The sequence below is a fragment of the Amphiprion ocellaris genome, chromosome 3, assembly GCF_022539595.1.
Source record: "Amphiprion ocellaris isolate individual 3 ecotype Okinawa chromosome 3, ASM2253959v1, whole genome shotgun sequence".
Lineage (NCBI taxonomy): Eukaryota > Metazoa > Chordata > Actinopteri > Pomacentridae > Amphiprion > Amphiprion ocellaris.
Genome location: NC_072768.1, coordinates 30,561,196 through 30,586,109, shown reverse-complemented (window position 1 = coordinate 30,586,109; position 24,914 = coordinate 30,561,196). Strand labels below are relative to the sequence as shown.

The 24,914-nt window shown below is 40.2% G+C and overlaps 1 protein-coding gene across 1 annotated transcript in view; it reads left to right on the top strand.

The window, feature by feature from the left end:
- LOC111575967 (plasma membrane calcium-transporting ATPase 1-like) overlaps positions 1–24,914 on the top strand; it is a 30,606-nt gene that overhangs the window by 1,097 nt on the left and 4,595 nt on the right. Inside the window, exons 2-16 of the mRNA XM_035953422.2 lie at positions 744–1,035; positions 6,353–6,550; positions 10,234–10,491; positions 11,283–11,408; positions 12,733–12,909; positions 15,569–15,595; positions 18,297–18,443; positions 19,877–20,091; positions 20,336–20,578; positions 21,456–21,697; positions 21,776–22,013; positions 22,390–22,569; positions 23,407–23,494; positions 23,811–23,917; positions 24,053–24,244. Coding sequence (XP_035809315.1) covers positions 840–1,035; positions 6,353–6,550; positions 10,234–10,491; positions 11,283–11,408; positions 12,733–12,909; positions 15,569–15,595; positions 18,297–18,443; positions 19,877–20,091; positions 20,336–20,578; positions 21,456–21,697; positions 21,776–22,013; positions 22,390–22,569; positions 23,407–23,494; positions 23,811–23,917; positions 24,053–24,244 — 2,634 coding nt within the window. The 5' untranslated portion in view covers positions 744–839. The remainder of the gene's footprint in view (positions 1–743; positions 1,036–6,352; positions 6,551–10,233; positions 10,492–11,282; positions 11,409–12,732; positions 12,910–15,568; positions 15,596–18,296; positions 18,444–19,876; positions 20,092–20,335; positions 20,579–21,455; positions 21,698–21,775; positions 22,014–22,389; positions 22,570–23,406; positions 23,495–23,810; positions 23,918–24,052; positions 24,245–24,914) is intronic.

Here is a 24,914-nt window from a genome sequence, read left to right as displayed (position 1 = left end):
AATGATGAGGAGCTGCGACAATGCCACATGCATAACCTTAGGTGCTTCAGTATAGTAAGCATTGAGTTTGATCATGAAGTTCCAAAACAACAAGCTTTGAATGTTATTTTCATGCTATCCCCCTGCTGCCCAGGACAAAAGTGTCTTTATGAATATTTTCTATCATTAGGTGTGTTTGTGCCTTCATTTACGGTTTTCTCCTGAAACATATTGTACTCAGAGGGTCAGATATAGATTATAGAATAGTTATTTACACAAGACACATTAGTCTATCACTTAATTTCACATCTCACAAAGTAGATTTTTTTTTCTGTCATTATCTGTTGTTAGATGAATGATTTTTAGCAAGCGGACACAAATGATGCAACACATTTAAGTTATTTTACTTCTGCTGTAAATCCAATTTTTGTGTATGGTAACTTTGTTCTACTTCAGAATGTCCACAATCACAGGAATGTAATTATGGAAGAGACTAACTAATTTTATCTGACTCTAGTGAGATATTTTTGCCAAAAAGTCACATTTAAATATGTTATGTCACAGAAAGCATCTGTCTCTTTAAATACGTCTAACATGTGTATTAAGTGTAAAACACCACATTCCCAGAAATAATACCAAGGGCTTCATCTACTTGTCCAATTCCACCCTTTTCTGTGGTAATATTTCTACATATTTTTTCTGGGGATACTAATTTTTGTTCCCGAGCGACATCTGAAATGACCTGACTTGTCTGTTCCCTACAGTCACAGAGTCCCCGTCACGATAGATCTGCACCCGAGGCCTACCACTGAATCTGTGTTTTTTGGGAAGGCCTCTGTCAATTCCCAGAGAAAGGAGACATGGCCAACAACTCTTTTCGTGGGTCCAAACATGGCCGACGTGGCGAGGCCAACCACGAGACAGAGTTCAGCTGCTCACTGCAGGAGCTGCGCTCGCTCATGGAACTACGAGGAGCGGAAGCAATAACTAGGATCCAGGAGTGTTACGGAGACGTTAATGGACTGTGTGGCCGACTGAGGACGTCACCTGTCGAAGGTAAGTGTGTTCACAAACTCTGCTTTTGTGTTCACTTGGTGTCCTCACAGTTGAAGCCTCCCAGCACCACAGAGGTGAATCTAAAACCAAATGTTAGCTCAGCCACAGGCAGGGCGACGCTGCACTTGTGGTGTTTTCAGTCAGAGGCACTGCAGTCTGTTGTATGTAACAGTCTGAGCAGCCCTGAGTATCAGGGGTGGACCAATCATTTGGAACCAATATATGTGCAGTAAAAATGACAATCTGGTGTCAGAGTTTAGACAACACAAACTCCAACACAAAACTTCACTGAAATGCCTTGTTTGTTCATATGTTACACATTTTATAAAGCATTTATCCCTCATTGGCTGTTACTCATGATACACAACCAATCAGACAGAGATGTGAACGGGACACTTCTCAAGACAACAGAGTGATGACTACAGAAAGAGAGAAGCCGATGCATCAGAGCCAGTGTAGCTCATTTTGAATCAAGATTACTGGAAATCAGTAAAAATAAATAAATAAAAATCACAATACCAATTAACTGAGAATTTGCTGTGGAAATGAAAAGACATTTTATAAACAAGCCTTTTAAATATTTTCTCATGAACCAAAAGAATAGGAAAAATAATTGAGATTACCTATGGCATGTGTACAACTTTGGACACCCATCTCCTGTCCATTCCAAGAACTCATTTAAATCATTACGCTTTAACTCGCTCAATCAGACTTGTAGAGCAAGCCAAGAATTTGCATTAGGTCAGCTAATTGGTTGATGAACTGGTTTTAAGCCTAAGTTGGTTGATAAATTCTTTGGCTCCTCTTGCTTGTTGTAACACTGACATGCCTACAGAGCAGAGGAGGGCTATAAAAAGAGGTCATTGTGCTTCCAGCTCGCAACTGACACTGTCCATTCAGAAATAATAGCAGTTAAGGGGAGCTGTGGAAATCAAGACTAGATCTGGAAGATCACAAATACTTTCAGAATGAAATAACTGCTGGCAAGTCCTTCATCTATTTAGAGAGGAGCTGCAGAAAGGGTTTACCTGATAAAGGATTGGTGGTTCAACGTTTCACTGTCCAGCACTGATGCATAAACTTGGCAGTCATTACACCTTTATACCAGTTTCTATATTGTTGGTTTAAATTAGTTTAAATACATACAGCATGAACAAGGGTGCATTCAAGAAACATATCCTACAGAGTCATAATGAACAGATGCATGAAATGGAGATCTAATCTGGTGCTATGGAGAAATGTTGGATGCAAACAGTTTGCAGTACACTGCATTTACAGCAGTGATCTGAAGGTGCCCCTACTTTTACACATGCCATTTACTGGTGTAATCTGTACTGAATTAATGAAAAATGTAGCAGTGCACTAACATAAAAGCATTTACCGTTCAGAAGTTTGAGGTCACCTAGAAATGTCCTTATTTTTGAAAGAAAAGCAATGAAGATGACATTAAATACAATCTACACATTGTTCATGTGGTAAATGACTATTCTAGCTGAAACGGCCGATTTTTAATGGAATATTTACACAGGGGTACAGAGGAACATTTCCAGCAACCATCACTCCTGTGTTCTAATGCTACATTGTGTTAGCTAATGGTGTTGAAAGGCTAATTGATGATTAGAAAACCCTTGTGCAGTTATGTTAGCACATGAATTAAAGTGTGAGTTTTCATGGAAAACATGAAATTGCTTGGGCGACACCAAACTTTTGAACGGTAGTGTATGTTTGCTGCAGGAGTTGTGTTTCTATATTTACTCTTCTAATCAGCACTGCATGAATTTTGCCCAGTGGTTCCCTATATGTAATAAAGTGGTATACATGGACGTTTTAGACCTTCTCACCAGTGACTCACAGAACTTTCCCCCCAGCATGGACATCATTAAACCAGTGGAGGACATATTAGTTTATTCTGTGACTTGAGGGACTGTGACCATGTGATGGTCAAAGTCAATTGTGACCTGCAGCCTCAGTTGATCCTACTGTGCCCTCTCTTAGCTTCAGTATAATAAGACATGAGCACATTATGTCCCACTCTGTAAATATTTATTGCAGTGAGAACAGAAAGATTTCTCCTGTTGTTTCTAATGTGGTCTAACCAAACAGGCTTTAAAGATGTTGTTAGATGGAAGTCATTCAGTAGTTTGCTGGAATTGTACAGAACCAACATTAAGCTGATAGAAAGCTTGGGGGGATTTTGTAAGAAACAGAAAATGTGGCTTGGTATTTGTACTTCCAATGACCTTATTACATGGAGTAGGTATCAGCAGATGCCCCTGGCCCATGTTAAATCCAGCTCTTTGGTTTAGGTCACTGTAGAATTCCTTGCGTCTGTTATCAGCTCCTTACATTCAACCACCATTGGTTATTTATCGTATTGCCCACTTCACACTGTCAGACAGACTCCCATCCTGTCTAATGCATCAGTCCACTGCGATACAGTGTGACACGGTGGACTGAACTGATGTTACATCTCAGCAATAGTGGTATAAACAGCCTTGGTAGCAAACAGTGAAGTGCAATACAGATTTTAAACGTAGGGAGAATGAACACTGTCAGTAGATCAGTGTATGATTAGTGAGTCATCAGTGAGTTTTGCATTTTACTTTAAATGTCACAAAAGATGAAAACACATTTTTATTGTGTTATGTGGTTGGTCTGAACTTGTAGGTGAAGCATAAATGCTGTATACAGACATTTATAATTTAGCAGGAGTTATTATATAGCACCATACTGTCAATCACAGATGCAAACTGTGTTCTTCCTGATGAGGAGGGGCAGGGAGGGTGGGGGGGGGCAGCATTAGCAGCTCATTGGTTTTCAGAGCAAAACACCCTGTTTAGAACAGCTTTAACAGCAGTGCTTGTACAGACATGGGATGAGCTATCTTTACAGTATATTAAGCTGAAACCCTGAAAGAGCCACTGTGGGGACATGTGAGACTCATTTGCTGAAAAGGAGCAAAACATGGGACCTTCAATCCCATACTAGACTCCATGATGTGACCGTGATCTAACTCTGAGCTGCTCTTTTTCTTTCCAGTTCTTTTAATTATCCACCTGTTTTACGTCACTACATCCAATTTAATTCATTTCTATAGAATTTAACCTGAATACCGACCCCCAGATGGTGGATTCATTGCATGTCATGCTGACCTACAGACAGTGCATTCGGTGTTTCTTAGTGGACTGTCTGGCCTTTGACGTTTTCCTCCTCATCATTAATTCATTCATCTGTCCATCTTCCACGCTCTCAGTAAACACCTTCAGTGTTTTGTCTCCTGCTGACAGAGAGAAGTAAAATGTCAGCAGCAGCTTGAAATCAGTGGAAAATCCATCACACTGCTTTACTTCTCTGTGTGTCTCTGTGACGACAGCTGGGGACAAACACATTAACTTTCAGTGTAATCCCACTCACCTGAAAGCACAGACAGTGCACAGTGCTCTGCTCCCTGAGTTTCATTTTCAGGGAACATGAGGAGCAGTGCTGAGTTAAAAACCTGTTCAGACCGACTGAGTCAGCTGCAGCCGTGCAGCAGCTGCAGCGTCTCGGAGGGGATTTGAGTGTGTCCTGACATGTTGTTCTGCTCCACAGGGAAACCAGTCTGCTCCCATACATCACCACAGCACAGCACAGACACAAACACCACTGTGATAAACAATCTGGCACATTTTCAAAAATCAAGCTGAAAATACTGCAATTCATTTAACTTTGTTTTTATGCAACCCATGTTGCCTAATCCTGAGCTACATTGTAACTTAATCCTAAACAACATTGTAGCCTAATCCTGCACTACACTGCATCCACAGAGTCTTTTCTGTCCCTGTGGATGACAAGCTATTTATACTCACTATGGAACATTTTACCGAGTCTCCTCACACTGCTGAACATGCACCTTCCATGGTATTAAATGTAACATTTCCCTTGAAATTATTTCTCAGTTGCTTTGGAGTCACGATTATCTGTTCAGCCCAGCTTGTGTTGAAAAACGAGCATTAAGACTGGTTTTAAAGAGGACAATCAGTGAGTCAAATGGACTGTGCACTTTAGTAACATCTCATCACCACTGGAGTCCCATAGAGCCCAAAGACAGATCTAACTGAAAATCAAATCTACAGTTTGATGTATGAAATCTTGGTGGTAGAAAAGGTAAAAACATTATTTAAAAAAAGACACCTCAAAGGAAATGAAAGTTCAAATACAATCAGTAAAGTGTAGCGGTAAAGGTAGAGGAAGAGACGTAAAAGAGGTCATTGACTCAGCTGACCTGATTTCCTAGGGCAGATTGTTCCAGAGCCTCAGGGCCCAACTGCAAACGTTCTGTCCCCTTTAATCTGCAGTAGGGCCCCTGGAACAGACAAAACACCTCTGCCTGGAGAAAAGTTCATACTGTGCATTTGGTACTAAGAGGTTTGAGATATAACTGGGAGAGAGGCCATGAAGGGCCTTACAAATAATCAGTAAAATCTTACAATCTATCCAGAGACCTCTAGGGGGCTAGAATGAAACAGGAGTACTGGATCTTGTCTCAAAGACCTCAACAGGTTAATGGGGTTTATGGAAAATTCCTCCTAATGTTTATGTTTGCACTGAGAGCTTTATTCTCTGTCTCTTACATTACATTTTGGTGTTCAAAACAGTCCACTGGATAAAAGCAGCACACAGTGGACACAGATGCAATGCCGCCACTGAGGGCCACACCTGTATCTATTGCTGATTCTCCTAATTGAAGTTGGACCCTTTAGTCTGTATATTTAGCCTGTTTTTCTTCACATGGATTCTTGTGTGATAAACAAGTTAAAGGTCACAGTGTTGCCTCATTACATTTTTTGCTGTTTGTTTAAAGCTGTGTGCTCTTTTTAAATTTTTAATGGCCAAACCTGTTCACATCCTTCAGTTTTCCATCTGAAAAATAACTGAATAAGAACTACTTGAGATTCAGATTGGATTAGGTGAGTTAGAGCAAATGTGGTGTGCCATACAAACCAAAGAATGTATGTTTAAATGAGAAAGTGTTGCACAGTGTCAGGACACTTTAGATTTTGTAATAATAAATACCCACAGTAGATTTCCTCCCTATTTCAAATTAACAAATATTTCTGTGATAAACATGCTTCAGTTCAAGTGCTGTTAAGTAAAGACTTCTTTCAATATAGCAAATGAAAGCATTTTCGTACTGAATGACAGTCTAGCTGGATGTTTAAATAAACCAGAGTTTGAGCAAAGAGGTGATATATCAACATGAACTCAGTTTAATGCCATAATCCAGGCTCATGTGAGGACACGTGGATTGATGCTGTCTTTGTGTTTCCTGCTGCAGGTTTAGATGGAAAATCGGAGGACATCAACAGAAGGAAACAGAATTTTGGACAGAACGTCATCCCTCCTAAAAAGCCTAAAACCTTTGTGCAGTTAGTGTGGGAAGCCCTGCAGGATGTGACGCTCATCATCCTGGAGGTGGCAGCCATCATTTCACTAGGCCTTTCTTTCTACAGTCCACCAGATGCTGAAAGACAGAGTGAGTTTATTCTCATTATTATTCTAAACGCATACTGTGTATGTTCAAATGAAACCTCTGTGTGACCAGACACTTCATTGATGAGCTTGTTTAGGGACACATTGCAATGATAGTTGTAGAGATGAGAGGTGGACAATACAAGCCAAATATGATGATACATTTTCAAAAAGTATCATTACTGATGTTCTTGGCTCGAACTGAGAATTTTCAAATATACACAGCCTCTGCATAGTTACACTTCAGTATAGCTTACCTATCCTTACAGCTAACACCGTAATAACCCTAACGCTACAAAAACTTTCTAGTGCTTTTTAACACTGAATTATGATCAATTTAATTTGTTGTTTTGTTTGTTTGTTTGTTGGTTAGTTTGTTGATTGGGGTTTTTTTTGCTTTAAAAAAATTTTTTTTTTACAAGATTTTCATGTCTGAAATTCATTCAAAATATAAACTGTGAATCAATATTTCTGGTTATAACTACACCATAAAGACAAAATAAGACCCATGCAACTCTGTGGAAATGTTATTGAAAAGAATAAATCAGGGGATGGACACGAGAACATTTGCAAGTCACTGAATATCACTGGGAGGACTGTTAAACTCATCATTAAGAAACACATTTATGTCACTTTTGGCAAATGCACAAGTCTGCTTAGAGCAGGTCATCCTCAAAAACTGAGTAAATGTACAAGGAAGAGACTAGTGAGGGAGGCCACCAAGACATCAATGACTCTGAAGGAGTTAGAAGCTTCAGCAACTATGATGGGAGAGATTGTGCCTACAACAGCTGGTGTGTGTTCTTCCTCAGTTAAAGCCTTATGGGAAAGTGACACAGAGAAACTCACTATTGGAAAAAGCTCATATTGATAGAGTTTGCCTGAATGCATGTGAGCGACTCTGAAGTCAAGTGAAAGAAGGTTCTTTGGTCTGATGAGACCAAAATTGAGCTTTTTGGCAATGAGACTAGACACCATGCTTCGCAGTCACTGCACATCATCACAAACACCCAATCCCCACCATGGAGCATGGTGGTGGCAGCATCATAATCTGGGGGTGTTTCTCAGTAGTTGGTCCTGGAAGGCTTGTGAAAGTAGAGGGTAAAGCAAATGCAGCAAAGTACAAGGTAATGGTAGAGGACAAGCTGAGGCAGTCTGCAAGAGAACTGCAACTTTGGAGAAGATTTCTTTTCAGCAATGACCCAAAGCATACGGCCAAAGCTACACAGAAATGGTTTAAAGACAATAAGGTTGTCTGGAGTGGCCGAGTTGGAGAACAGAGCTCAGTCCAACTGAGAATTTGTGGCTGGACCTGAGAAGGGCTGTTCACTCATGATCCCTGACAGTTTTGCAAGAAAGAAGGGGGTAAAATTGCAGTGTCCAAATGTGCATGGCTGTTTGAGACTTATTCACACAGGCTCAATGATGTAATTGTGCCCAAAGTACATCTCCTAAGTAATTAATCGAAGGTGGCGCATCGTTATGCTATCACTTTTTCCTTTTTAATTTACTGGCATTACTTTATAGAAATCAGTTTTCACTTTTAAAATTTGGACCAAATGTATCCAGTTCTGACAATAAAAACATTTATTTCACAGGGTATGTAATGTGAAATAACATGTATTGATTTTTTTTTACAGACAATCCTTTTCCTGTTACTTTGAAAGGGAAAAATGTTTTGTTTGCATCACATGAGGAACATAATGAAGTTTCGGTTTCGATAATTACACCAAAATCTCAGCAGAGTCTACTAGTCTTCCTGGAGTTTTGGGTTGACGCTGTAAGCAGAGAATCCAGTCTGCACACACCATAAACCACAGAACTACACTGAAATAAATACTTTACATTAATACCCAAACAAAAAGCTAAGGTTGACTTGAATTTGCAGGGAGATGGCATGCACACTTTCATTTTCTCCAAAACTCTTTCTTCGTGAGTCAGTTATGTGGCATGTAAATGTTGGTGTGAGTGAATTAGTTTCCATCACTGATAGAATATTCCATTCAACACAGCCAGGCTTCATCTAACTGGACGGGAAAAGCGTCAAGGAGCGTTTACTGATATGCTTTGACCCATTCAGATGCCGGTATGACATTTGTCAGATGTTCCAATTACATTGTACCTAGACAGATAAAGGACAGTGTGCAAAATATGTCTAAAATGAACTGACATTTTACAAAATTGTCTGTAAGTTGTCTGTGATGCCCACGCAACAAATGGTGTTGGCTACAGCTTTAATGTATTCTTTTTTCATGCTGCCTCCTCATCTGACAGTCCAGTATGACCCAAGTCCTACCACATCTGCAGAGTTTACTCTGTGATCATTGAACATGTGGAGACAGCAACTCAGTTTCGCTTGCATTTAAGAGATTGTACCTGGTTTACCAGTCAGCTTGCCTCATCATCTCCCGCTAACAAACTGAAGTCAAGTCACTGTTATGTATATCACATATTTACAAACCGCTTTCCAAAGAGAAATAAGATTGCCGTTGCGAATGTACCAAACAAGTTTAAATATTTAAATGCTACACTATTATATTTTACCTGAGTGTACTTGAGTAATTTAAATTTTACAGGCAAACATTACAAAATTATATATAATACAAATTAACCTAAATGATCTCACCTTAATCTAAATGTTAAGATTGAAAACTTACAATACTACATACTTTAACAAGCTGCTGTTTCCCAAAGTTCACTCTGAACTTCATGTACAGTCCACAATAGAGATAATTTCTGATAAAAACCTAAGATGTTCTGTTTGATATTACGCATACTGCTCAGCGCTTGTTGCAACATCTTGGTTTTATATGACAGTTTAACCTTGACCTCTTTACAAATTAGATTTTTAATGTCAGCAAACTAGTTTGTTTAAGTCTGTCTCTGGTAGATGATTAAACCCCTAAAAACTCATCTCTGTATATTACAGTTACACATTTAGAAGTGGCTACATGGCTAGATGCAACTCTATACCATTGCTCCCTTTACAGAATAACACAATGACAAGTTGTGATATTGGTGTAATTCAGCCATACAGGATTGGTTCCTTTGGTTTGTTACATATTAAACCCTGGAAGTTTGTGATTTTTGGACACTCATCAGTACACTATAGTTTTAAGGTGTGACTGCTATGCCATGACCCTGGCTGCCTATTTGACTAAGAGAGGTGTCTTTTAGCAGGAAAGAACTCTGTATAGAAATGTTAGCAAAAGTGAAAACCTGATTTTAATTGGAGAGAGTCTTTAAATGAAAGCAGCCTTGACTCTTGGTAGAAGACCAACTACAAACTGTGGTAGTGGTTGCCAAAATCAGAAAAATTGTTTACTTAATATCCGAGGTTTTGTGGCGCAATAATATTGTCTCACAACTCAAGAAAAAAAAAACAACAACTTGATTTTCACCAATGGGGGTCTTTACAATATAGAAAAGCATTGAGTAAATTTTCCGAGCTCACCTCTGACCTAGCAGAACATATGTGACTCAGTTTAAATAAACCATCTATAAAGTTAGAGGCTTTTGTGTGACAGCAGCATTGTGTCATGTCTTTCAAAGTTACATACATTTGTCGTCAGAAACCAGAATCCTCCAGGAACATCAGGTGTAACTTTATATCAGCTTGCACTGAATGTGGACAGAAGCAGGGAAACATGTAAGTAATGGTTGACAGCCTGTATTGCCTCCCTTCAGACTGTGGCGAAGCAGCTGGCGGTGTTGAGGATGAGGGAGAGGCGGAGGCCGGATGGATCGAAGGCGCCGCCATCCTCCTGTCTGTGGTGTGTGTGGTGCTGGTGACGGCCTTCAATGACTGGAGCAAAGAGAAGCAGTTTCGTGGCCTCCAGAGCCGCATTGAGCAGGAGCAGAAGTTTACCGTGGTCCGAGGGGGGCAGGTGATCCAGATCAAAGTGTCTGAGATCGTAGTAGGAGACATCGCACAAGTCAAATATGGTGAGAGAACACAAAGTGATCTATAGCAGAGCTTTCTACTGGTTCAAGGCAAGTTAACAGTTTACTCAGAGAAATGATTCGAGCTGGATATCAAGCCTAAGTACTTTGGTGATACTGAATGAAATGTGTCAGGACCAAAAACTGTAATTTGAAAGTTGACATTACAGATGCATAATCTTATTGAGTTCTTGTTTGATTAGCAGTTCTTGATTTAAATCATGATTGCATGTTTTGGGAAAAAAAACAAAGTTTGTTCAAGGCCACATTCAAATTGACTCATCAAAAGAAACAGAAGGTTTTATTTTATGCTGGTACGAAGAGCTGATCTCACAGTGGTGGAATGAATACCTCAGAGAAATCTGGCCTGGGTTGCACTACCTGCTTGTAAAACTATGGCTCAGGTTGTGTGTGAAGATATATGTGTGTAGTTTCTTAGTCACTACTGCTATTTTTAAACTAGCTAGGGATTTTGTAGCAAGTTAAGCCTCTAGCAGCATGTAGATATTTTAAGCAGTAATAAATCTGAAAGCATTTGACAGTGTAAACAAGGACATGAAATACATACAATTCCCATAATTTCACTGTAGATTGTGGTTTATTTATATGGTGGTCAGTTATTTACAGTTTAAACAGTTTAAGGTTAAAAAACACTAACAGAATTATCAGTTATTTCTCATTATATAGAGAGAATATCTCTACGTCACTGCATCGGTTAATTTATTTCCCCCTCCATGTGTCACACACAAATGATATAGTGATGATGTAACCTAATGAGTGTGTTGGTCTTCCAGGTGACCTCCTCCCTGCAGATGGTGTCTTGATCCAGGGCAACGATCTGAAGATTGATGAGAGCTCTCTGACCGGAGAGTCGGATCATGTCAAGAAGACTCTCGACAAAGATCCCATGCTGCTGTCAGGTGCATCTCTCTGCTCCATCCACACCTAATTACGGCCTAATTCAGTGTGACCTGTGCTCTGTTTGGAGGAAGAGCAGCATAATTTCAGAGAGAGTCACAACAGTAATAGTAAAAAAAAATCTATTTAAAAAGACATCCAAGTGGCATCTAATTGAAACAGACCTTTACCACCTGTATGGTTCTTGCTCTGGGTTCCGCAATTACATATATGTATCTAGATTTGTCCTTCTCGTGCCCATAATGATTTAAAACATTACAGTCGGCAGCTACTGCGCTGGCTATGAGTTGTGTTTGGCTCTTTGGTCTGGCTCTATGGTACTAACAACCCAATGAAGTCTTTTTCCTCCTCCATCTAAACAATACTGGCAATCGGATAATTGACTTGATTATAGTGATTGAGAGAACACTGAAAAATGTTTAAAGTGCATAAGGATCTTCAAAGCAAAAAATAATGGTGCACACAGCTAAAGTTGTTGGTATGTCAGCAGTGTGTGCATTCTTTTCTATCTGATCTGGTTCAATCTTAATTTATTCTGTCAGAGCCTGGGATAGATGCTTCAGTCCCTCCTATTTATTCACAGATCAGTACAACTCTTTTATTTAACACATAAGAACAATATGTAAATCAGTATTAAGCCAGCAACATATTTATTAAAAACAGAAATCTTAACACAGGTTACCACAGCAACCTTGCCAAGAGCTTGACATATTGAAGTAAGATCACAGATTGGATTAGGTTACATATAATAGTCCTCAGTGTTTCTCCTAACCCTCCTGTTGTCCTCATTTACGGGCACCAAAAAATATTGTTTTCCTTGTCTGAAAAAAATCAGCAAAAAAAAAAATCCCGAAATTTCTGAAAATTTGCAAAACCTTCAGGAAGAAAATTCCAATAATTCCTTAAAAGTTTCCCTTAAAAATTTTATTTTTAAAAATCCCCCAAATTTGGCAAGAAAATTAATGTAAATATTTTCAAAAAATGAGTAAAAATCTTCCAAAAAAAATCCTAAAAATGTCTAAAGTGATTACATATATATCAGTAAAACTTGTAATATTTTCTTTAAGAACATTGTTAACATTTCTTTTTTTCCACCAAAAAATGTTCAAAGACTTCCCAAAAATGTTGAAAATGTGGACATCAGAAGTTTCACTGTGAAAATATATTTTTTCCCCACATTTTCAAACTTTAAAATGGGTCAGCTTTGACCTGCAGGACAACACGAGAGTTAAACAAGGCACAAGGTCAACCCATATGACACTGAGAGCACATGGTGCATATTCTAGGGTAGAATGGTGAAAGTCCTCATTCCTCTCACACTCTCAGGTACCCATGTGATGGAGGGCTCTGGCAAGATGTTGGTCACTGCTGTAGGTGTGAACTCTCAGACTGGAATTATCTTCACGCTACTCGGTGCTGGTGAAGAAGGTGACGGTGATGGTGAAGACAAGAAAGACAAGAAGAAAGAGGAGCGGAAAAACAAAGAGAAAAAGGAGAAGAAAAGTAAGTTAAATGGGACATACAATAGATTTGGTAGGAATCATCCACATTGACAGTTTGACACTTTTTGCTGTTGTTACACTCATTCATCTTACAGAAGCAAGTTCACATCTATTTTAACAAGTTGACCAAAATTGTGCTTTTAATCAAAGCCCTTTCTGCCCCTTATTCACTCATACCAATAGGCAGCTATCTGTTTAAAGTTGTCACAGAGACACAGAAGCTACATGCATGATATCAACATTGGTATTGGCTAAAAAAGGCTACAAAATCAAATATCATCCCAAGATGAACAGTGCCAGGCGGATAACATCTGTCAGGCAAAAATATGTGAATATGTATATCAGTAATTGGTCAAAATAAGTTGGGAAATATCAGCAGGTGCAAGGTTGAAAGGAGTTGTTGTGCAGTAAACAGCCCAAAGTGTACAAAACATGGCTGGAAAATCTTCAAAATGCAGAAGAAAGATTATTATACAAAGTATATACACTACCGTTCAAAAGTTTGGGGACACTTAGAAAGGTTCCCATCCAAGAGAAAAGCATTTTTTTCAATGAAGATAACATTAAATGAATCAGAAATACAGCCTAGACATTGTTAATGTGGTAAATGACTATTCTAGCTGGAAACAGATGATTTTTAGTGAAATATCTACACTGGGATACAGAGGCCCATTTCCAGCAACCATCACTCCTATGTGTTCTAATGCTACATTGTGCTAGCAAATAGTGCTGAAAGGCTAGCTGATGATTAGAAAACCCTTGTGCGGCTATGTTAGCACATGAATAAAAGTGTAAGTTTGCACTGAAAACATGAAATTGTCTGGCTGACCCCAAACTTTTGAACGGTAGTATAAGTATGTGTATGAACACTGGCTTCATCTTTGAGACAGGAGTATCTATCAATCCATGTGAGTGCTGACCATTTGCACATTTCTAAAATCTACTCATTGTCTGAATTGGTGTGAAGATCTGGTAATTTGTGACAATGACTGATAATTAATGTATTGATCTTACCTGTACAGTCCAGGCTACCAAGGTTTCCAATATAATAGGTGCCAGTCATTTCCTTTTTGTTACAGACCAGCTAGATTGCTTACATGCATCATATTTTGTACAGTGTGTTTATGGTCACTGTAAAACTTCTCCTGAATGTGGCAGCTTGTAAAGTAACCTAGTTGTGAACATTTTTACTTTGATTCAGTTAGCTTAGTAACACTAGCAGTACCAGCTCCGTATTGGAGACAGTCTAAACAACCAATACCATGAAGGGTTTTTTAAATAATTATTTTTGCTAAACATTTCTTTGAATAGCAAACATAGTGGAGCAATTTCATTCAGTGATCTGATTGGAGGCTGCACAGTGGCGTAGTGGTTAGCACTTTCACCTTGCAGCAAGAAGGTCCCTGGTTCGCGTCCCGGCTTTCCCGGGATCTTTCTGCATGGAGTTTGCATGTTCTCCCTGTGCATGCGTGGGTTTTCTCCGGGTACTCCGGCTTCCTCCCACAGTCCAAAAATATGCTGAGGTTAATTGATCATTCTAAATTGCCCGTAGGTGTGAATGTGAGAGTGCTTGTTTGTCTATATATGTAGCCCTGCGACAGACTGGCGACCTGTCCAGGGTGTCCCCTGCCTTCGCCCGAGTCAGCTGGGATAGGCTCCAGCCCCCCCCGCGACCCTAATGAGGATTAAGCGGTGTATAGATAATGGATGGATGGATCTGATTGGAACCAAATAATTTTTACAGCAGTTGTCTGACTGAGATTTTGAATTCCCTGGATGTGGCACAAATTGTCATTAATTCATTAATTTTCAGCAAATCACTGTTGGCCGAACAGTCTTTTTTGTTCGCATAGTTCCAGTAATATTTGCAAATAAGAACCCCATCTATAGCAAGCTGCCATGTAAGGCTGGGGCTTAATTACAAGAAGCACTCTGAAGCTGATATGACTCCCTCTGCTGTTCTACTGGTAGTAACATGGAGGTTTGTTTTTGGGACAAAACACCAGGAACATCCTACTAACACAACTTAAAGCATGCAGACGCAAACTGATACCCAATAGTGGTGTTAAAAAGAAAGTCAGCTGCTCTGCACAATCAGTGCAGTTCATCTTGTGGGGGACTTGAATGTCTACACTGAACACCATGCCATCCATCCAACAGTCATTTTGCTCTCTTGGATCAAAATGGTGGACTGACATCATTATTCTACACTTCCGTTCAAAAGTTTGGGGTCATCCAGGCAATTTCATGTTTTCCATGAAAACTCACACTGTTTTTCGTGTGCTAACATAACTGCAAAAGGGTTTTCTAATCATCAATTAGCCTTTCAACACCATTAGCTAACACAATGTAGCATTAGAACACAGGAGTGATGGTTGCCGGAAATGTTCCTCTGTACCCCTATGGAGATATTCCATTAAAAACCACCGGTTTCCAGCTAGAATAGTCATTTACCACATTAGCAATGTGTAGATTGTATTTCTGATTCATTTAATATTATCTTCATTGGAAAAAACTGCATTTCTTTCAAAAATGAGCACATTTCTAAGTGACCCCAAACTTTTGAACGGTAGTGGATATTTATATTCTGGCTCTTTTGGTGCTTTATTAATGGTTCATTCTTTATGTATGAATAACTAACCAGTTTTTTACACTTACAGGTAAAAAAGAAGACAAAGGCAAGAAAGGTAAGCAGCACATCACTGCTTGTAACTGCTCATGTGTGAAGGTTGTAATAGACAGCAGCAGCTTCAGTTGGCTGATTCATTCACAGCTATACTGGTCTCTGTGGACCGTGGTGGTGCCTGGCTGCAGATTGCAGATTGGTCTTGGTCATGTGTTTGCTTGGGTGTCATTTTGTCAGTATGTGTGGCAGACTTTAAGCAATGTGCTCTGTGAGGAACCTAAGGAGCAGTGTAGTGACCAACAGTTCATCATTGGTCAGATAGAATCACATGTTGTCAACGGAAGCATTGCCACCTGATGGGGTTCTTTTCCTGAGTGGTGTGAGGATTTACAAAAATGCTGTGTTTGACTAAATTAAGTACTCTGGGTCCGACGTGTGACATTTGTGGACTTTGTGAGGGTGTGAGACTTGAGGCCTGTCTCAGGCTGTGTTCTTGTCAAACACTATCAGTCAGTACCATCCCAGTTTGAAGTCTACAATGCAATGTGGGACCTGCTTGTGTGTAGGTAGTCATGTATCCCAGCATGCATTTCACATCAATCACTGGCTACCAAGCAGCAACCTCCGGGTAAGGAGTCAATTCTCACAGATCCCCACATTAGAAAGTCCAACTTTAAAGCAGAAATAAACCTGTTTATAGCCTGGTACAAAAAAAAACCAAACCGTTTTGGTCTCTGTAGCTAATTTCCCTGTTCATTAAAACTGTACAAGGATGATTTTTTTTTTTTTTATGTAACTCACCTGTGTGAGGTTGCTTTATGTGACAAGTGGCTGTCGTTACATGACAGTCCATGGCAGGTAGAAGGAGCAGGGATTGAACCACCAACCCACTCTACCCCCTGAACCACAACAGTTTCTTTTATCTTATCAATTTAAAATTCAGTCTTTGTTTGACTGATTTCTTTCCTCCACTTTGTCATGAATTCACTCACAGCTGGGTAATATTTTACTGTAAAATGTCTGTCTTCCTACAGATTTTTTTATATAACAGTAATTGAGCACAAATTCACTCATGTCCATCTTACATGTAAAATTATCTCACAATCAATTAAAGGATTTGTCAGAAGGTTAGACTGTATCTTGAGTTGATGGTTTGATGAGAAAGCTTTAGTTTTGGTGAGATGGAACAATTCTACTATATCCTTCATATCAGGACGTCTCTGTAAAGTGGATCATATGCAGTGTTTGTACAACACCGTCATCTTTGCCGTTGCTGTCTTGTAAGCCAATATGAGCTAGCAGCCAGGTGGTGTAGATCTATTCAGCCAATCAGTTCAAAAATCCTTTTGTCACTAGCTGGTTTGCATAAGGTGGTTTCCCCTGGGCCTCCTCATGTTTTCCCTGGTCACTGGAGGGTCCTCCTGGCTCCTTGTGGCCCCTGTGGACCCACATACTGCAGTGTGTGTCCCTGTGGTCTGAGCAGCACAAGCAGGTGCTCCTCACTCTGTTGATGGTGATTAGGACCAAGCAGATTATCGGCCTTAAGCTCGGCAGCTGCTTTCTTCTCCTGCCTGCTGCTGCTGCCTGCCTGTCCACTAATAACCTCATTACTGAGATGGGATCAGCATGCTCACACACACACACACACACACACACACACACACACACACACACACACACACACACACACACACACACACACACACACACACACACACACACACACACACACACACACACACACACACACACACACACACACACACTCTGTCACAAACAGGCCAGTGTCTGTTGACTCTGTGTTAATTTGGAGGTTTGCTGTGACTCATTGATGAACCAACGCAACACAATAGTCCCACACTGGGACTAGACCTCCACACTAATGACACACAGCACCATAAGCCTTCAGCTATTTGTTGTGTCACACTCTAACTGCTCTGTCAGTTAACACTTAGATTAAAAGGCTAGCCATCATCCCTTTCATTATGTATTAGTTCTTGTCATGTCCTTCTATTATCGTGTACAGTATGACATGTTGACACATACTGACACTGTCCTCAGATCCTGCTGGTCATGAAGGAAAATGGTAGCATCCTGCATGAACACTTCTTCATGGTGGTTTTTGTGCTGCTGAAGTTGCTTACTTGGTGGACAGGATTTTTTTCCCCCTCAACTGCAGAGAGACCTGGGATGTAATGTGAAGCCAAGACAGCACTTTGCTTCAAATTCTTCCTATTTTACAAGTATTTTAAAATATATTTTACCATGGATCCTGCTATTTTATGATCTGCTTGGTTTTAATTTTGCTGTTGATGCAAACTCTATTTTGCCTGCCATTGTAATGATCTTGTAATGAATATTCCCACAGCACTTATTATACTAGCATAACATATCTTTAATCTGCTCGGAACATTTCCTCTTACTATCACTAATACTTTTCTCACTCACAGAATGATTTGTTTACTTTCTACTTAATTTAACACATAATTTTGAATTGCAGTTTGGGTTTATCAGTGAAAGTCAACTTTTTCTGATATTTCATATTTAGCTTGGAGGAGATTTTAAATCAAAATACCTGGAGGGAGTGTTGATTTCTGTCTTCTTTTTCTTTTTGTTATTTAAGATTTAACCCATTATTTAAGCACAGACCTTTGATAGAGAATGTATCCAGATAAATAAAACTGTGTTCCACTGGCAACAGCTGCAGCTTTGATGATTTATCTTCGAACACCTGACTGTTTCACTTCTTTTGTCCTCTGTAGGAAAAAACAAGGACGGAGCCACTGTGGAAATGCAGCCACTTAATGAGGATGGAGAACAAGACAAAAAGAAAAAAAACCTACCAAAGAAGGAGAAATCTGTCCTGCAGGGCAAGCTGACCAAGCTGGCTGTGCAGATCGGCAAAGCAGGTACAAACAGAGAATCTGAAAATGGAAGAACAGAGTGTGAACGTCACAGTAACGTAGAAGTCAACTGGAGGCTGAACACCAGCTTCCTGCCGGGTGAAGGCCACGTTACTGTGCTCTTTTATTAGACTTTTATTATAAAATGGTTTTCAAATTATTCAGTACTTTCCTGTGTTTCTTCTCCTAATGTTTTGTTACTGCTGAAATCAGTCCTAAAAAGTCTTCTGTAATCAATATTTGGTTCTTCTTTCAGTCATAGGTGTCAATCTATGTTATGATTCAAACAAACCCAAACATCTGGATATTTAGGAGAGATGTTCTGTGAAGAAGAGACATGAATTTATCTGCTTATTAATGATAAGTTTTGATCATTCTTGAAAGAGACGCCTTCACAGATAAACAAAAATTCTTGCAGCCTTTTTGTTCATAGCAGAAAATGGAGTTTTGCAAGACAAAGAGACAAAACTTCCATCAACAATTAATCAGTCTTTGAATCACCTCTAGCAGAATAATTAATTATAAACTTTATCAAAAAGGAAAGTCTTAAGCCTGATCTTAAAAGTAGAGACATTTACCCATCAGTAGATGAGCCTGACAGCTGAAGGCTCTGTCTTCCATTCTGCTTTTGGAAAATCAAGTAACCAGAAGTAAATCTGCAGCCTGAGAGCAAAGTGCTTTGCTGGGATAATATGGAACAAGACAGTCTTAAAGATAAGATGGAACTTGGTCATTAAGGGATTTGCATGTGAGGAGAAGAATTTTAAATGTTATTCTGGATTTTACAGGAAGCCAATGAAGAGAAGCTAATATGGAAGAAATACAATCTCTGTTGCTTTTGGATCAGCTAGAGGTTTTTCCAGAGAGTTACTGGGAATTACAGTAGTCCAACCTAGAATTTATAAATGCATGGACAAATTTAATCTTCCTCACATTTTCTTCATGGGGAGGTGACTATAGCCGACATCATCTTAGCACATTTGACATACAAAAAATATCTGAGATGCACTAGACTCTGTAAAACTCTGTGACTGTGTAGGAATGGTTTCCTTAGAAATGTTTCATAGCTGCCTATTATTCATCTAAACACACAAATCTTGGGCATATAAAAGCTATTATTTGTATTTTCAACATTGTTCAAGGCAAAGCACAACAGTTAGAAAACTAAACCAACTTCGTCTGAGTGTGTGGTAAAGCAGCATGTCTCTCAGTGGTTGTGTTCATTGAAAGTCAGTACATCAATAACACTCAGTCCTATTCCGATGTTGTAGGAGCAGTTTAAGTTACCTATAAAGCAGGAGGAATTCTGAAATTCAACATAGATACAAGCCCAAGTCACCTTTTTACTGCTCCTGCTTGCTACATGTGTAGTGCTTCACCATCAGGTTCACAGCTAATCTCAGCTCTGTCTCTGTCCGTCTTTCTGTCTGTGTCTTCAGGCCTGTTCATGTCTACTATCACTGTCATCATCCTCATCACTCGCTTCCTCATCGATACCTTCTGGATTCAGGGGGTTGTCTGGACCGCTGAATGTGTGCCCATCTACATTCAGTTTCTGGTCAAGTTCTTCATCATCGGTGTGACGGTGCTGGTGGTGGCTGTGCCTGAAGGTCTTCCTCTGGCTGTCACCATCTCTCTGGCCTATTCAGTCAAGGTCTGTTTGAGGTTCACCATCTGTCAACCTGAACACTGGACTGACCACCAGTTGATGAGTAACCGTTATACCCATTCATTGTTGCTTTTTATTATTTTTAATGTTGTGTTTTGTTGGAGCAGTGACCCCAACTCTAAGGGCTCTGGTGGAAGAGTTCAGATCCATCATTGCTTGTTCTCTGTATGTCTCCAGTAAGTTCAGAACAAAATTCTCAGTCTCAATTATTGCTTTCCTCTTTTGTCAGAAAATGATGAAGGACAACAACCTGGTTCGCCACCTGGATGCCTGTGAGACAATGGGCAATGCCACGGCCATCTGTTCTGATAAGACAGGCACACTGACTATGAATCGCATGACGGTGGTGCAGGCCTACATTGCTGGACACCACTACAAAAAGGTGCCAGAGTCGGACCTTATTCCTGTAAAGATCCTGGACCTGCTCACCCTTGGCATAGGGGTCAACTGCGCCTACACCACCAAGATTATGGTGAGCTATAAAAATACCTATTCATTGAGGAAGCTCTGTGACTCAAGCATTTGGCAGAGCTGGCCGGTTGGTGTTTGGAGAGCTGCCACAGCAACTCAGGACTCATCTGATCACTGCCTCCTGGGTCAACTGCACTGACCCAAGCACACAGGAGACAAAGACATTCAGCCAGAAGAGTTAATGAGCACCAACTAGTGTTTTTCAACTGCTTCCTGTTTGTCAGTTCTCTGCTGAGATTGTCACTATATCATCATTTTCTGCATTAAGTCATCAGTTGTTTGGTGTAACGGTGTAACCTAAGGTTTGGAGCCCCCAGGGCGTCATTTAACACTTTTTCTTTTTTTTAAACTTTTTTTCAGCACCATTAAAACTCGTGAAATTTAACAGTGAATGTCTGTCTTTGGTTTAGGTGTTTGTAACTCAGACATACAGTGACAGCAGGTTCCATGTGGTCATTTTCCAACTACCAAGCATAACTAGCTGAAAAAGTAAGAAACTAATGGATAGTAAAATATCAAAAGACAGTGAAAAGCATGTTTTTGTTTCCAAAAGCCAAGGGTGACATTAGCAAATATATTTGTCTGATTCTCAAATCTTGATATATTGAATTTACTGTTATATATAAGACAAAGGTTACACATCTTTACAGTGGAATATACTTTCTTTCTTCAGAGGCTGTTGAGGGAAGACTAAGTCTGAAATTTATTCTAGAAAATATTTACAATAATTCAATGCTTAATGCTGTTGGATTAATGATATAGCCATGTGCTCCTGCACTCCTGAATTTAATTCCCACACCAGGTAAAGGAGTTGATCTGTTGTTTAAGCTGGAGGTTGTGCTGTGATTTAACATCTTTTCTGCTGCTGTTTCCTGCAGCCTCCAGAGAGGGAAGGCGGACTGCCTCGCCAGGTGGGAAACAAGACAGAATGTGCCTTACTGGGATTCACACTCGACCTTCACCGAGACTACCAGAGCATCCGCAATGAAATCCCAGAGGAGAAACTGTTCAAGGTCTACACCTTCAACTCTGTGAGGAAATCCATGAGCACTGTGCTAAAGAACCATGATGGCAGCTACCGAATGTTCAGCAAGGGAGCCTCTGAGATCCTACTCAAGAAGTAGGTTTGGTGTTTCTGCTTATACAGCTTCATGCTCAGTCACATGATGTTTCACGTGACTCTGTTGTGTTGTTCCAGGTGCTGTCAGATCTTGATGGCCAGCGGCGAAGCCAAAGCCTTCAAATCTCGAGACCGAGATGACCTGGTGAAGAGGGTGGTTGAGTCAATGGCATCAGAGGGTCTAAGGACCATCTGCCTTGCCTACAGAGACTTCCCTGCCTCTGAAGGAGAGCCTGACTGGGACAACGAGGCCCAAATCCTCACTGGTCTCACGTGTATCGCTGTGGTTGGCATTGAGGACCCAGTAAGACCTGAGGTATGGCACCCTGTCTTTACATAGGGATAGATGAAGGCAACCAGCCAGTCACAGTAACAATGCAGACAGCAGGAGTCTGCTCTCTTACAGCCTGTTGCAAAGGACCTCTGCATTATGAGAAACAGCATTATGGGATGGAAGCTGTTGCTTGTTTTGCATATTTCAACTTATGTGCAGTTGTCTGATGGATTAGATCACTGTAGACCTATAGGGCCAACATTTTGTCATCAATGTTTCTTTGCTTATAAACTGCTACAATGAGTGCGTAAAGCTATCATCAGACAATCAGCACTGCTTGTTCTTTCCCATCTCCCCTCCTCCCTCTCCCACCTCAGTATCACTCTCTGCTTGTTTTTCCTTCTGTTGCTCATATCAGGTACCAGATGCCATCAGAAAGTGCCAGCGGGCAGGGATCACTGTCCGCATGGTGACTGGAGACAACATCAATACAGCCCGGGCCATCGCCACTAAGTGTGGCATCCTGCATCCTGGAGACGACTTCCTGTGTTTGGAAGGCAAAGAGTTTAACCGAAGGATCCGCAATGAGCTGGGCGAGGTAAGGCAAACATGAAGTCTTTCTCCACTGCAGAAACTCATGGGCTGTTTTAGTGCAAACTTTGCGCATGTGCTGACTATAGGAGCCTCCTCTGTACAAACTCTTTCAGGGCTGTGTTGTTTGGAAAAAAGACGATGTACTCTGAGTACTTCTGAACAACCCTGAAAAACTGCTGTGCTGGTCTCGACACTGATTGGTTAAACTTGAAGAAGGCAGCAAGAAAAAGAGACATTTTTTCTAACTTTTCAATGTCTTCTTTGTGTAGCGGTCTTCTCCTCTCAAATATCGTCACCAACAATGTAAAATTTTGCATATACTGTGGGTTAACATAACAACAGCAATGCAGCAACTACCTCAGGTTCCTCCATTGCTGTTGTTTTGGCATGATTGCAATTGGCATTGGAGTCGATTTGTTCCTGTAAATGCTCACATCACCTCATACCTGACCTGAGTTCCTGCAGTGGACAGTCGCCAATAGAGACAGAGGACTTAACTGATCATAGGTTTTCAGCAGATGAATTTAAAAACAAACGAACATGTGCTTGTTCCACATTCTGCACAGTGATGCTCAAACATCACAACGAAGTGACAATATGAAAATCACAAATACAAGAATGTTGACCAGTATGTAGAGGGTGTTTGTGGAAGAGTGAGGAGCTGTATGTATGATTGGTTCTTGTAAGATAGATTTTTGTGGCACATAGCCAACACCGCATGGACTGGAATCAGGCCACAGTCTGGTTTCTGCAACACTTTAAAATTTAAATAGATTGATCAAACTGATCAAAAATGATGTTTTGCAACTAAACTGTTACACTCATTTCTCTTTTTCTGCAGATTGAGCAGGAGCGTATTGATAAGATTTGGCCCAAGCTGAGGGTCCTCGCCAGATCATCTCCAACGGACAAGCACACTTTGGTCAAAGGTCAGACCAACTTAAACCAGATCCCAGAGGGTGGGCAGGGCAGCATGCAATTAGACCAATAGATGGATTAAATAGAAAGGACTGAGACAAGGCAGATATATTCATGCGGGGCAGTTTATACACAACACAGTATCATTGTGCATTACATACATATCAACTCTGAATCATAAGAACAAGTACAAATTCAGAAGCAATCCTGATGTAAATTTAACATTTTAGGCTGATTTTAAAGACAGTCCTAATTAAAACACACTTTAGACTCTCATTTGGATCCTAACATATGTTTCAGCTGTGTGTCTGTCCATTGTCTTCTCAGGTATCATTGACAGCACAGTGCTAGAGCAGAGCCAAGTTGTTGCAGTAACTGGAGATGGCACAAACGATGGTCCAGCACTCAAGAAAGCGGATGTTGGCTTTGCCATGGTAACAATTGTCACCAATGTCATCAAAAGCATTTAGTTATGTTTGTAGCAGTGAAGATGCTTTTGTAGAGGGTTTAAAAAACATTGAGGATAATGTCAGGTTTATGAAAGCTGGCCTATATGCTGTGATCTCTAGGGCATAGCAGGGACGGATGTAGCAAAGGAGGCATCTGATATCATCCTGACAGACGATAACTTCAGCAGCATCGTGAAGGCCGTTATGTGGGGCAGAAATGTCTATGACAGTATCTCCAAGTTCCTGCAGTTCCAGCTCACTGTCAATGTTGTGGCTGTCATTGTGGCCTTCAGTGGAGCCTGCATTACCCAGGTCAGTTCCATCTGAAGCCCTCTGCCGTCTACATAAGGGCTGAAAAAAACCTGAACCTCTGGCAGTCTAACGAACAGTGATGACTCCCTGAAAGAAGATCAGATTAATCTTGAAGGTCAAATGTGTTGTGAGATGCTTCTACCACAACAACCAGAATACCAGGAAGTTCCTGGTTTTGAGGTTTTGTCATCACATGGACTGTTCAAAGAGGATTCAGGTTTTCTGCTTTTTTAAAGACCCTATTCTGTAAAAATCAAGTTTGTTACCTCATTAACATGTCCATATAATGTCTTTATTATAGTAGAATATCATCATAAGCAAACTAAGCCATGACTGAGTATTTCTACCTTGAAACTGCAGTTATATAGGTACTTTATTCATCTGCTTAGGGAAATTAAACATTTCATTGCTGTTTATTTAGACATAAATATGGAATGTTATAGACAGATGGTAGTCGATTGAGGTCCTACTGAGAAATGTTTTAGTGAATCTGAGAGGAAAGCAAGTAATTTAGAAATACATTTTTGAACCAAAAACAAATCCTGACGAAGATTGATGATATGCAAATCCTGATCCTGTAAGCTGACAGGTTGGGTTTCTTAGGTTTGTTCCATATGAAAACCTGGTGGTCCGACTCTGTGTTTTTAAGACCATCATCAGTACACTGCAG